The sequence below is a fragment of the Trematomus bernacchii genome, unplaced genomic scaffold, assembly GCF_902827165.1.
Source record: "Trematomus bernacchii unplaced genomic scaffold, fTreBer1.1, whole genome shotgun sequence".
NCBI lineage: Eukaryota > Metazoa > Chordata > Actinopteri > Perciformes > Nototheniidae > Trematomus > Trematomus bernacchii.
Window position 1 is genome coordinate 6088553 of NW_022987477.1, and position 15237 is coordinate 6103789.

Consider the following 15237-nt stretch of genomic DNA (forward strand, 5'->3'; position numbering starts at 1 on the left):
TTCCTCTTTGGGACAAACAGTCCTTTCAGATAATGCATACAGCTTAGAAAAGGTTTCTTGAGGCTGTGATGTAACCACATATGGTTCACATACTGTCCACATATGAGACTTTCATACTTTCCAGACATAGATATTTTTTCACAAAGCAAAAGCAAATCTCCTCTGCCCATAGTGACGCATTTGATTTTCTAAAAAAAGGATTTGTATAAGATCTGAAAACATGTGATGGGAGAACCATATGCTCACAGACAAACCCTCTGAATTTAGATCCCTGGAAGAGGAGAATAACCATCTAATAGACATCTTTTTAAGAATTACATAAAATACTTTTGGACATAGCCTGGCGGCGATGGCAGCAACAGTTGGCAACATGGTCATGCCCTCAACCAGATTACATTTGTTCTGCCTGTGAGTAGCATGACAGAAGTCGAATGAAAAGCTAAGACGAATTCACAAGGGAGTAGCTTAGAGTAATCTCCCAGTGTAGACTCACATGCTGGATATTTACCTGCACATGAAAGCGAGCAAGATGAGGGGAAGGGTGTGCGATATTCAGCTGGAATCTAAATGTAACTCACTAAATCAGAGCTTTGATGATGTAACCGTGTAATGATTGAGGAAAAGTCTTTTAAAGCGCATCATAGTGGTCTTCCAATCAGATTTTTCCTTCGCAAACTAAAAGTAGCAAGACGTAGTATACAAAGCAAGGCAGATCTACACATCTATGTAAATATATAAGTTTTGTGTACAATTAAGCAAGTGGGAATCATTGTCTTGTATTTTTAAATCAGATTTTCTGGCCACTTGGGGGCAGAAAGAAACTTCAAAACAACATGGAAAACACAGACCGTATTAACACTTTTAAAATGTGTAATGGCACATTTGCTATCCTACTTTTTCCTACTTATCCTACTATTGACATATCCAGAGAAGGCCAACGCTGATCGCATTGACCACCGGCGATTGAAGAGGTGTAGCAAATTGTTCAAAAATATAAAGGAACTTCATTGCAATAGAAAATAATATCTTAAATATATCCTACTGTGCATTTCAGGAGACGTTTTTGGGGGGAGTTGGTGGAGACCAAAACAAGAGAGAATATTGGACTTACATTCATTAAGAATATAAACCTGCCTTTAAAGGCTAATTATGCTCCATATCTACTGAATGTGTAAATAATTATAATAGGTTAACAATCTCAACCTTAACACTTGTTTCTGCTGCACCAAAGTGGTCAGTAAAATCAGTTATTGCAGGTTTAAACGCTCAATGTGAGATTAAATTACATTCCTATTCACCTTCACCCATCTACAAGGACTGATTGGGTTTGCTCTGATCTGAATACTACTTGGGATCTTTCAAACAGGCAGCGATGCTCAGTGAAGCTCAGCACTATGAGAGTAATTCATCAGCTTTACAGACGACAATCGCTACCTTACATCACCACTGTCCACTACCGCCTCATTGATATACAACAGGTGTAAAGTGACTGTGATGAACTATGGATGGGGGATTATGGGAATAATACATTAGTGAAATCCTCCTGGAATCATTTTCCTCATGCGGACAGCAATGTAAATACTTTATGAAGTGATGGTTGTAAGCGGTGTGTGTGACATGAACATTGAGAAGATCATTCAATCCGATGTGGGACCCGTAGAGGACAAAGCGTCCTTGGCGATGGCATGCATTGAGTCACATGTCCATTAGTACACCTATATGTATGTGTCTCATGGGCCTCTGCCTCTTTCCTCCCACCCAGCCTTTATCAATCATGGCCGCCTGTCAGGTGAAGCTCTCTCCAGGCTTAATGAAATGTTACGGACCTGTAGGCAGTCACGCACACACACTTTCTAACGTGCCACCTTCCATCACAGGTGACAGCAGGATTTGTACATAATGGCACATTTACACCGCTGTAGAGTATCGATACATCTTCTTTAAGAGCCCATACTGCTCTGTTGCTTCTTACGTAACGCAGGCGTTCATTATGGATGCCGTATTGACTGCAGTGAGGGAGGGAGAAGGACTGAGGCGGAGGGTTAGAGACGGGGTAAGAAGCGTGGGAGGAGGGGGTAAAGAAAAGGGAAAGGAGATGGACAGAGGGATAGCAGACGATGTAGTGCAAAGAACAAAAAGAGGCAGAGGACAGGATGTGAGTGGGGACACATTCAGGGAGATAAGAGGAAGAGTAATGATAAGACAGAGCTCCAGAGAAGCCCCATCAGTAACTGGGAACCCTGGGAGGCAACGCTATAGAATACAGCCAATTAACACCACACAACACTCGTCACTATATCCCACCACCCCATGAATATTCCAAAAGACAATGCCTCCTAGTCCTCTCTGTGCCTAACTGAGTGAACACACACCCTTGCATTCCACATGCCTGCTCCATTCGCGGCACACACACAGGCTCTCATGCTATAAATCAAGGTTCCCACATTGTTTCACCTTGAACGTACAGATCGATATGAAATAAAAAATGGTTTAGCCTCGTGCCCTGGCCTTAGGCTGTACTGAGAGCCTGTAAAATGTATTATTATATTGTATGAAGGGAGCCATAACCTTCATTAATTTAGTGTGGGAAGATGTATCTATAATTACCCAAGAATGCATTAGTAATATTTATAGGTAGGCTATATATGAACAGTAAGTCAGCCATGATAAATGCAGCTACTGGTTAGTTTCTTATTTGCCTAAAGTGATTTTGTTTTATATTATGTCTACATTAATTGTTATTGTAATTTTATGTGCAAACATGTAACAAGTTGGAGTCCACATTTAATTAATTGTATCCAAAGCTTTTCTAAGAGACGAAGTGAGAGTAATTCATTCTAACTCCGATTTACACCCATTTCCTAATCTATAACCATGGACAACAATTAAGTCACAACATTTAATCACATTTTAACGGACTCCTTGGCCATTGGGCGGCACCAGAAAAAAACTGTAAATACAACAATTTACATATTATAACTCCCTTTTAGCTCCGTTTTGGTCTCTACCAACTCATAACCAAATTATCTGTCTCTTTAGCTGCTGAATACTTTGTAATTTTACCATCAGAAAACAAATATTTTGGGCCAGTTAAGACAATTTAAAAGCACTCCCTTCATTTCCTATTCCACTTCCTAACTTCTAAAGACAAAGATATCCTGACTTTTTGCAATGCGCCTCTTTCGTGTAAATGCCCCTCACAGACTTCACTCACCCAATTTGTGGCAAAGCCTTTCCGTTTGGAATCTCCCCTAACCTGAGATAACCTCAGACTTGACAAAACATCTTTAGAACTACCTTTATTACTTTAAAAGTGTTCAATTAATGAAGTCAATAACAGACAGCAGAGGAGTTTTAGTAGGTATTCATATTAAAAACCATGTACTGTAGTGTGAAGTATATTAAGGCCTTAAACATGTCTGTGGAATGTTAAGGAAGTTATTGCGAATGACTGCCCAAAAAGGCTCACAGGCAGAGTCTCTGCACTTCCTCTGACCCCAGCTCTCGCTGTGGTGGCCAGACCAGAGAGGCTATTTTTTACCAGTCATCTGTCATATAAAATGCCAGCAGGGGTAATCCATGCCAGGTTATCTCTAAAGCCAACTTATCTTTGTAATTAGTGAGCCAGAGAGGGTGACTCTGGAACAAAACAACACAGATCTGCTAGAATGATCTGTCTGTGCCAGCTATGAGCTACCTCCGGACAGCACGGAGGGAAAGTGCTCTGCTACAATGGATGGACAGCCAAAAGCTCAGCGCTCACAGCTAATGAGCATGCTAGCTGTTATAGACAATTAACACCCAGTAAAAGTCAACAGACCCTTGCATGAATTGATATGCAAAACAAAACGTAACCATTGACATGTAGAGCAGGAAGAGGACAACATGTGCACAGAAGATAATCAAATTCTTTAAAAAGATCAAAGGCATGAATCTTAACAGTGCCAGCGATTGGAGTGATTCTGAGGAAGCAAGCGCTGATTGCAATTCCTGTCACACAAAGACAAGCCTGCTCTGCTGTGTGTGTGTTTGTTTATATGCTGCTAATTGTGGCCCAGAGCAGAGGAGAGCAGGCAAGGCTTGGCTCTGATAAACAGTGACGCAGAGCCCTCTGAGGCCCCTAACCTCTCACACCAGCAGCCCCCGACAGCCCTTTGCTAGACCCTGAAACCAGCTGAAATCATAGTGGGTCCTCCAGCATGGTCTCCTCTCAACAACCAATGATTTTAACCATTATTGTTTTCCTGTCTGATTATGGATGAGCTAAGCTGGGCTAGTAATGAAAAATAACACGTTTCTCCCTTTCCATAATGAAATCAAAATGGCTAATTTTCTTGCCACTATAAAAAAAAGAATGAACATGTAGGCCTAAAGAATTGAGACCAAAAAGGAAACAGACACAGCTTTCCTTCTCTTCCAATAACAAACCAACCAGTGTAAAGTTTACATTACGGTTTAACTGATGCCAGACATCATTCGTTCAAGCATAATAAAGCAGTTTCGTCTGTGCACACACTTCTATACTTGTGGGGACCCTCACATGTCTTACTTTCTAACCATTACAAAAACAGGCCTCTTTACAATGAACTAACCCTAATACCAATTCTAACTTTAACCTTAAAATTAAGTCTTAATGTGCCCTGTGGATTTCTCTTGTAAACAAAAAAAAAGTATGTTTATATTCTCAACAAAACAGTTGTGTTATAAGTGATAAAACACTTGTAAAGCTTTTTATTTTATGTTTAAATTGTCAAATTTCACGTTTGTTATCTTGCAGTCTACCTATTGTTAACTCTTTCGGGCTAATAGCTATTCCTTCCTACTAATCAACCGTCAATTAGTATTATTAACATACTAGTAAAGACTTTTGTTCCTACGCTACTAGTGGTCAAAAACTACACACAGGGTTCTCAAAAGCATACAAAGCTTACAAACACACACGTTGATCACAGGCCCCTTCTTGCCCCCATAGAGCACATGTTTCAGTAGGGAGGGACTGGACAGAGTGACCTCAGTGACCGCAGCCCGTTTTTGGATACCAACCTTGGCCTTGTCGAGCTGTGCCTGAGCCTGTCGCTCTGCCTCTCTGCGCACTGCCTCCTTATCCTCCTCAAGGGACACATCGGAGTCTGATGGACGGCTGGTGTAGGAGTCGGCCGAACCCTGCAGAGACACAAACACTGAAAGTCAGCTTCGTCCATTTGGTATTCACACTTCAAAAATGAAAAAGGTGTCAGACTCGTGCTGGGATTCAGAGCATCGTGAGAACTTCATTTCCTCTGCATTGCTCTTCCTCTTCAAAAGACATTCTTGAGCATCTAATGTGCAACTTAAAATGTGAAAACGCACCCAGACAGACTGAATTGTTAGACTCTAAGCATCGATAAATTCAAGTTGAGTTCATTAAATAACGAGAGGATGTGCTCAATAAAATAAGCAGGCATTTCATTCTATTATCAATTACATCGGACACTTCCCCTCTTTCTGAGAAAAGATGCCAAAGGACACAAATAGTCTTTCAAAGAATCACATCCCCAGCAGCTCTCCTTCTATCCTTAGCGCTCTCTGTCAGCCGCTCGCCTAAAGATTTTTGTTTTGATCCTTTTGTGAGAAACACTGGGTGAAATGTTGAAGAATGCCAGGTCCCAGTATGTCTCTGTGTGATATGTGGTTGCGACAGATCTAGTCACAGTTCTCAGACACACGCATACCAAAAATATGCAAGTTACTGACTCTCCTGAGAGCAGTGCATTGGTGAAGCACACGCTTACTTTTTAAAGTTATACTTGCATGTTATTGCTATTTAGAAAATAGTGTTTTCACTACAAGACAGAGAGCAGTCACCAGAGGAAAAAGCTAGCATTTCCAGGCTGACGAGGTTAACTTTTTAATGGTTGGATATTATGTAAACTCTTAAATCATTGATAAAGTCCAAAGATACAACCTTAAAAGTGCACTGTTTAGGCAGATAAGCTAAAAGTGACCCATTTGCTTTGACTGTTTAAAGCTAACAACAATATTTAAAATGTATTGTGCATGTTTGAATAAATACATAACATCTGCTCCTACACAACAGAATAATTTCCCAGCGCCAGATATCCGTTTCAGTTCAATGTAATCTTACAGTCAAGGATTAAAAGAGGGCCTTTTTTAACTAAGTGAAGGCAGTGTGAGCCTTATCCTTACCTGCACGTTACTATGCCACCCACACAACGCTTTCATTCATCTCACTGCACCATTACACTCTGCTGTCTGAGTTAAAAATAGCCTCCCTCGCTCTGTGCCTGATTAGAATTACCCAGCCATCACATACGTACAAAGGAGGATGTCCTCTCCACTTTCTCCATTACCTGACTTATGTATGGAAACAATACAATGTTGTTACGGTACATAATACTAGGTTATTCATATTCATGTCCATCTCACCATGGAACTGCGCTGCTGTGTCTCTCATCCTCCCTGCTTTGTACCTGATATGAATAAGTCATTTGAAAGCAAACTCATTAAATATCCACAGGGTGCTTTCAATCGTGCAGTCATTATTCTCCCAGTAGCTTTCAAAACATCACCAAGCATGGATCAAACGCTGCTCAAGCTTGAGATTGAATAAGCAGCACTTCTACGCACTTTAGGTACATAAATTGGTACCTTGTTGCACACCAGCCTGTCTTTATGCAGGTGAAAATACCTGTTGTGATTACTCCATCAGGTCAGGGCTAACAGCGGGGCGCGATCAACAACGCTGTCCCAGTGGGTCAGAGGGAGGTGATATGGAGCTCTGCCCAGAATCTGACAGCCATAACTGATAACCACATGCAGCTTCTCATCATCGTGGGGCAACACACAACGGTGCCACACTGACCCCAGACACTGTGGAGTGATGGATCAGGCAGACACACACAGACTCGCACATGCACACAACAACAGACGGTGCAAACACACTCAAAATCTGCTTACATCGGCATCAGAGCTCTTGACACGACCTCCCTTGGCTCGTTTCAGCAAGCGGATCCAGGTGGCCTTCATCAGCCACACTGGTCATTCAGTGTCCGGAGCCACTGCTACAACTACACCTAACTGCACTGCTGTGGTCACTCATGCACCAGCGCTGCAGCAGTGCTCTGGCTACAGGTACATTCAACACAGTGGCAACATCTGGTTCCTGTTACACCTTGGCTGTAAATCATCCTTAGGTAAATAAATAGCTTTGGAGTTGTGGCTCCTTGTCTTTTTGCTGCAGCTCCAGCTAGCGCTGCTGCTATCTGTAGAGCCACAGCTCCTTCTCCTCCTGCTGCTGCTGATATTGCTGCTAAAGACGGGGAATCCACAGGAGCTCGCTGCCCCGCGCATAATCTCAGCAGCTCTCTCCCTCTGTCCTCCCCGGTCTCCTTGAGTGCTCACACTGCCGCTGCAGGTGCCGATGCTGACTCCCAGAGTGAGTCAGGTGGCGGCGATGCTCCTCAGCCCCTCGTTCTCCTCCTCCTCCTCCTCCTCCTGCTGTAGCCTTCCCACGTTGCTCCACAAGCGGTGGATAACAGCAGTTTATCTACATGAGTCCTGGTGTGGCTGCCTGTTACCGATGCTAATGAAGCTGCTGCCTCTCAGGTGCTGCAAGCTCACTCTTTCACTCTGTGTCTGAGCGCATCAGTGCATGTCTTGCACAACCCTTCAGTGATTCTGCCTCTCTATCTCTGTCTTTACCCCCCCTCCTTCTCCTCCTCCGTCACTCCCCCCCTCACAGTCGGTCCATCTGCTCACTGTGGCTCTGCAGTGATGCGATGTGCTATATGGATCCTGTTTATGTGTCGCCTGTGCATGCTGTTTTGTTGTTTGAGAGCACAAAACATTCACCCTAACATGAGCTGTTTATAGGTGTTGGAAAAATAAGTGTCACATCGCCATCTTCTCAGAGGTGAGGAGCTTGTTTACTGAAGACAAATCTGCTCACTTTTATCAGGCATCAGAGATGCAACTGATCATTATTCTTGTTATCGATTCATGCACAGGCTCTCAGACTTTTCCTTTCATGCTTTGGAAGCCAAAAATAATTCACGCCCACCCCCTACCTCTCAGTTTACATTTTACCAACAACATTGGGGAGACTAAAGTAACCTGACATATTTATTCAAACAACATTATCTGGAGCATAGACTGGATGTTATTTTTTATATTTCTGAACAGTTACTGTTCTGCAAAAACTATGCTGCTCAATTAAAAACCAAAAGCACAGCTGTCCTACTGAATAGTCAAAGAAGTTGCTTCAACTTCAATATTTTTGCTTCATGAATAAGTTGAGTATCTCTCTTATTTTTTCATTCAATGGATTGCCTAAATTCAGTCGACTTAAATGCACAAATAGTTGGTAGTTAGAAAAAATACAAAACATTAGCTTGTACCAGCTGCTTTAATTTGGGCTGTTTTCAGATTTATTTCTGTTTTACATCATTGTTAATTGAATATCTTTTAGTCTAGAGTGCAACTCTTTAAGCAAAAAGAAAAGAAAAGGGGGTTTCTCTCATATGATGGTACAGATGGTTTTGGGTTTTGGACTGTTAGGACAAAAAAGGCATTTCAATATGACACTTATAAATTATATATTGAATTGTTCACTATTTTCTGACAAAACAATCAATAAGTTAAGAAAGGAATAAGCATGTTAATCAATAACTAAAATAAAAGTTACCCTTATAGTGAGTATTGTATGTGTATGCGCCAAATAAAAAACATGGAGCTACTTTACTCTGTAGTCTCAGCCTCAGGGATTCTGAGGTGAAAGCTGCTCTAAATCCTCGCCTCTCAGATCGGCGGTGATTCATTACATGTGAGCGGGGCGTCCCACAGCCACACAGGACAAATGAGAATAATTAAGCTGTTCATTAAAAATGTCCCGTCCTCATAAAAGGTAGAGCCAAAGTTAAACCTCCTGCAGGGGGATTATTCGAAATGTCCCCGGTATTTGCAGTGCTGACGCACGATGCTCCTCGCTCTGACCCTCAAGAGGTTGTGTGAGGTCAGAGGAGTCAGGGGTTGGCCCGTGGGACCGGCGGTTAGAAAAAGGCACTCTGGTTTATGGGCAGCGGGCGCTCCCAAAGGCCCACTAACTGTAGATCAAAAGATGACATGCTTATCAGTGGTGCTTATCAAAACCAATCAATGACACGCCTCCATCTGCTCATGATCCTTTCAACAAGACATGTGCACTGAAAAATGACACGTCTTACATGAAACGAAAGGCTGGGGGAGGATAATGTGATTTTAGCTCATTAGGACCAATTAGCCTAACGAGGAAGGCAATTACCTGAGGTGAGTGTTTTCAACAGGAATGATGGGAATGTTGGACAACAGAAAATGTGACGATTGTAGCATCAAGACTCAGTTTTCAACTAGCAAGTTAGGAAATAAATCCGTACACTATTTCATAGCTTTGCCTGAAGAAATTGTGCAATGGTCACATATGTTTCATTAAGGCGCCTTGACACTTGCCTCCAGAGGTCTCAGGGCGGGGCACAGATGCTCTGAACGTGGAGCTGTGAAGGCTGCACTCCGATAGCACCACTGACAGAAACTCACAGCGACAGAACGAGCCTGGGGCTGCCTGACATCACTGACCTCTGGACCCTCTGCCACACTGACACTGACACTGACAGGGCCGTGTCACCCACACACAGGCCACTAATAATAATCTAACCTCAGGATGATACAGCTTAGATCCTGGAGGAGGGCTGCTCTTTGTTTGGGTTCACCCAGCAGACTAGGAAACACAACAGGAATGTGGTGTCTTGCTCAATGACGTCTCTAATCTTCAGATTACAGGACACTCTTCCTGTTAACTCTGCCTCTCTACCATAGTCCTGAAAAAACCTGAGAATCACATTAGCCAAACAATGAGTAATATTGGACAATTCAACACAACCCTGCATTACATGTGATGGCTGTTTCTTATCATTAAAGTGATTTCTAAATGACTTCTAATTACTTTGGTTATTCCTTAAATTCCTCAAGTTGGCCGACTTCATGCATTATTAAGGGGAAGAGAAATTAAAAGAAGGGGGGGGCGGGTTGAAAAGGCAATGGTCCCGTCTCCTCTACACCGCTCTTATCGATTCATTTGGACAGAGGTCCTTGCTGTAAGACCACCAACGACCTCTACATGCCGCAGTGGCACGACGATCATTACATTAGACCATTACAAATCACTGTGGCTATTACCACAGTGAAACAGGAGGCTGTGAGTCAGACACGGCTGCCTCCCCAGTCTGACAGAATCACTTATAGTGGAAGACGCCTTTACACCAAGGAATTCCTTCATGATCTAAAAGCCTCCGTTTTCATTTTTAGCACTATAGGAGTTTGTCTCTATATGTATCCACTATAAAAATGGAGAGCTGAAGTCATGCAGAAAGTAATGACTGTGCATGTGAGCTATAAAGTGCTCTCATGGTCACAGAGTCCTTGCCAAGACTCCTCCTTAGTTCTTTACATCAATTCTAACAGTCTGCTTCTTCCCTCCACAATGAACACTCAATTAGCGGTCGTTTGCTATTCCCACTTTTATTTTCCCCTAGTTTCACTTTGATTTACCCTCGCCTCGAGTCATTTCTCCCATTTGTTCTTCTTTTGACCTTTTTCCATTCCTTCCTATCCCGTGCTGACCCCTTACTCTGCAGCTCTCAACTCTCGGGTCTCTCTTGGGATTACGAATGGCCTTCTCTTCTCCATAGTTAGTTTACGGTTATGTGCATCTCATGCTTTTTCTGGACAACAATCTCTAGTATTCGTGCATATAAAGTGGCTATGGCATTTCACGTCATAAAGTCCCTACTGTGTCATAACTATGTCATACAGGAAATGCACAGACGTCACTAACCTTTTTCTAGCAAGGGGATATGTTTGAACATTAAGATTCAAATGTTAACATGTAAACAAATATTAACATGCTAAACTAAAATATAGCTTCAAGTAAAACACATCATTGTGAGCATTTAGCTTAAAGTACTGCTATGACTAAAGGAGTCATAGAAGTACCATACACCTACCAATTGATGGCATAGTATTTATTTGTACTTTATTCTAGGAAGTGATATGTAATGCTGAGACATGCGACACTGACATCTCCTTAAAATCAACTGTTAAATAAAAAAACAAAAAGGACAAATAGACTAGGGTTCACGAGGTTATTGCGGTCAGGATGCACAGTATCCCTCACATTATGCATCATGACTGAAGAATGAACATTATTGCTTGTGCCAAGTCATGTTCGGTTCTGGCTGACGGACTGCAGTGGGCTGAGCGAGTGTGCTAGCACTTTTGAGGCTTGGCCCGACTCATTCTTGGCTGGAACCAAAGCCTCTTTTCTCAGCTATCTGTTCATCACTGCCACTTCAATCAGCACAACACAAAGTCAATTCAATCATCGGCCCACAAACGGCGTGTCCTTCGTCACACGGAGAGAATGAGCGCCGACATGACAGCCAAGAATGAGAGATGTGTAAGCGCTACAAGCAATACTTACTAATATTTACCACGGAGGAATGAAAACCAAATGAGCAAGAGAGTGACAGAGAAACAGACCGTCTGTACATCAGTGATAGAAAAAGAAAGTGTGTGTGAGAGAGAAAGGGGGGAGGAGTAATGATGCCTGGCGTGATAAAAGAGGGATTGGCTGAATGGATGTCAAGGTGACACTGACAGGCCTGTGAAAAAAAAAAAAGTGTTTACCCAGCATCCCATGTGCCAGTGCATTAGATAAGTGCATCATCCTATCGAGGTGATGGACTCACTGGCTGTCGATCACATGATCCAAGAGCCCACGGTTGCTATCCAGAAAATATATATATATATATATATCATAAGGTAAAATACAATTTAAACATATGAATAGGTTTACCTTTCATATGCACAAAAATGTAGAAATATTACAAAACTTTAACAGGGATAACATTCACAATACTGAATGAAATGGTAAAAGTGGGATTTGGGATTGTTACTAAGAGATACAATCCCAAATCTTAAAAGAATAAGGCAGAAATTACCTGAGGTACTGAAGTACTTTCACTTTTATTATTAAACAACAGGCTCACAATGGCCCTGCTTTAATGCTAATATTGAGAATATATAATGTTAATTATGTTCTCCATCTTAATTTTAGGGGGTTAGCATGCTTACATTTGCTAACTACGCAAATACATTACAGTTGATATTGGAATATCCTTACTTTTGCAGGTTATAAACCAAAGTATTAACACAAAATAGACATCTTGACTTGATGATGGTACTAAAGGTCAGATAATAATGAACATTATCAGAATGTATCTTCTGGGAAACATCTATTCCACATTTCATGGGAATAAATCGGTTAGTAGTTGTCATATTTCTGTACTGCCATTGCCTGTAAATGTATCAGCTACACCGGTTTAGTTTTTTCTGGCTTACATGTTCTAAAATGAACTTGCATTATATGGCGTTACACTGTAGAGCAGTTTAAATCCCTGCAGCATTATGCCAACACAAACGCAGGGAGATCCTCACACCTGCAGAAATGTGCAAATCCCTTCCTCCTGTAAGTATAACCTGCAGCAGCACTCCCTTGAGGGGCATTTCTCTCACTTACTGTGAATCCCTTCACATCGAGATCTAGTTTATCTCGCAGCTCCTTCTCTCTGTGGAAACACAGCACCATAATAGGATGATGGCTGATCAAGGGGAATACAGTGAGAGGCTGCTCTGAGCTGCTACTTTTTGCTTGCGTCATCAATATCCTTGCAGTTTCCTGCTGTATGAAGCGGGCTGTGGATGATTGACGAGGACTGGCTAAGAGAGCAGAATGAGCTGCTAACCATCTTCATAGGAGCAGAAACATACCGTCCAACAAATGGTGAAATCATTCCTGCTTCATTTATTTGATTTCATACAGAGAACAAATTATACTCTGGACAAATTGATGGCAACATTTGAGATTTATGCAAAAAGGATGGTTGGTGCCACAGAGGCATGGGGTGATAAAGTAATGAATAAAACAAAACAGAGAAAGTCCACAAATGGTCAATTCAACAATATTTAATGTACAGTAAAAAGCTACGATTTTCCCTTCATTATCCGTCTCTTCACTACAACAATAATACTTTTTTTTTTTAAAAAGGTATAAAAGAGTTTGGTTGAGAGTCTGTGGCCAAAATGCAATCTTAGAACGCATCAGCTATTGTCTGATAGTCATTTAGCTTTTAATTATCTTAATGTTAGCTTGTATTGGAGATGTCATCTCTCAACTCTAGCACGGGAGAGGAAGCTGTGGCCCGGATGTCTACGGGCTACACCAGACGACAGATATTTGGCCCTAACCCACAGGGCTGAATTATCATCAGAATGTTAACAGAGTCTGGTTCTGGGACGACAATCATGTAACAAGTTATTAGTTGGAATTTCCCAACTAGATCTTAGGTTTAATCACCTTTATTTTAAAAAGGCTCTACCTATTATTATTAAGCTCCAAGGAAAAAGAAAGGTCTCATTCATCCTACCTCAATTTAATCAGATTTATTTTTGTAAGTGTCAATACTTTTATCAAATGTTTGGCTCAAACTGAAATAGTGTTGTACTTTACAATAGCTTTATCAGCTGACATGTAAAAAGGATGAAGTACAACTCCTACACAGATCCCTATAAAATCGAACAGAAGCGTGTGTGTGTGTGTGTGTGTGTGTGTAAGTTATGGGTTTTCCGAGCCCCTACTGAACAACAGCCAGCTCCAGATAGAGCTGCAGCAGAGAGCAGGAGGTTGCTTCTCATATACCCACAACTAGAAATCAACCATAAAGATAGACAACCCTATTTGCGGCATACAAAATCTGAAAGACAACTGACATACAGCGGCACTAAAACAAATCTTTAAACTGTTTGGATTCTAGTCACTCTGAGATGATATTCCAGTTCAACTCAATTCGTTTCCCTTTTCCTATTTAACGTAATGGGACAATATCTTAAAAAAATCATTCTGTATCTTTTTGGTTAAATAGGTATTTGAATATTTGACCATGTGAACATTGTAAAGATTCAAACTCAAGAACCAGACTGCTTGGGATCGATTTGACATATCCTGTATCTTTGCAGGTATAACAATTTGTCTCTCTAAAAGGTTTTCTGGGATAACTACTGTTTGTGCGCTCCTAGAGGCAGATTAATCATTAATACTAGGGTGTGCCTGATCATGATAACAATTACAGGAATATATTTTACTACCATTTTATTCACACACATAAATACAATGTTATAAATATTCAATTGAAACATGCAGGACATGTCACTTACACTGATGGTGAAAGTTATACAACACCAAAAATACATGTGAGACAACACTGCTTTCTTCCGGCCTCTGTACTTAACTGACCAAGCTTACCAGGGCTGTTTACTGTCTTTCCCTCTCTGCTTGTTAACCAGTGCCCCCACTTTAAGCTAGCAGTGGTCATGCAGCGGTGCTCGCAAATCCAGACAAGATGCTTAATGAGCTTCTTCATTTCAAAACAGCACTCTGCGAAAGTGAGCATGACTCTCACTAACTTTCAGGCAAAGCCGCGGCGAGGGAGAAAAATAGGAAGTGTATGATTACGCCCCTTTAAATCCTGCTCTAATAACCTCCATTCTAATGCTGCCCGAGCTCTTCCTCTTTGTTCAGAGGGCAGAGAGAAGAGAGAGCGTGAGGCAAAGCCGAGTAAGACTAAGGAAAGTGTGAAAGGAAACTGTTTAAGTAGGAAAAAGCATGTTAAGGTATATGCACACTTACCAGATCTGACTCCTCACTGCCGGAATGATACATTTCTGTCCTACCCGACTCCCGGCTGGGAGAAAATCTCAGCTGCTGCCCATCTCCTCTCGGAGCACAGCAACTCCGACTACTTGCTCCTACAAATCCCCTTGTCCCCGCTCCAGAGGGGAACTTCTCCTCTGGAACCCCAAGGAGATAAAGTTGGAGCCGGACAAAAAAAGCAAGTTCCTCTCAGACCCTCTTCGGCCTACTTTAGTCCCTAAGAGGCAGAGAAAAGAGCAGCGTCTTTCCCACGCTGGGAGAACACTCCTACAGAGCGCCGCAACCGTCCTCCAGCCCCCAAAAACAAGCCCCCTGCCCATCTCCCCTCCCACACACACACATACATACACTCTCTCTCTGTTTCACACACACACACACACACACACACACACACAGCCAGTTAGGAAGTAAGATCTTTGGCAACAGGGCCGGACGAA

The 15237-nt window shown here is 42.0% G+C and overlaps 1 protein-coding gene across 1 annotated transcript in view; it reads right to left on the reverse strand.

Annotated features, from left to right (window-relative positions):
- The window catches only part of cacnb2a (calcium channel, voltage-dependent, beta 2a), a 50577-nt gene that overhangs the window by 11122 nt on the left and 24218 nt on the right, over positions 1 to 15237 (reverse strand). The window contains 1 exon segment of the mRNA XM_034148625.1: positions 5044 to 5163. Within this exon segment, the coding sequence (XP_034004516.1) occupies positions 5044 to 5163 (120 nt within the window).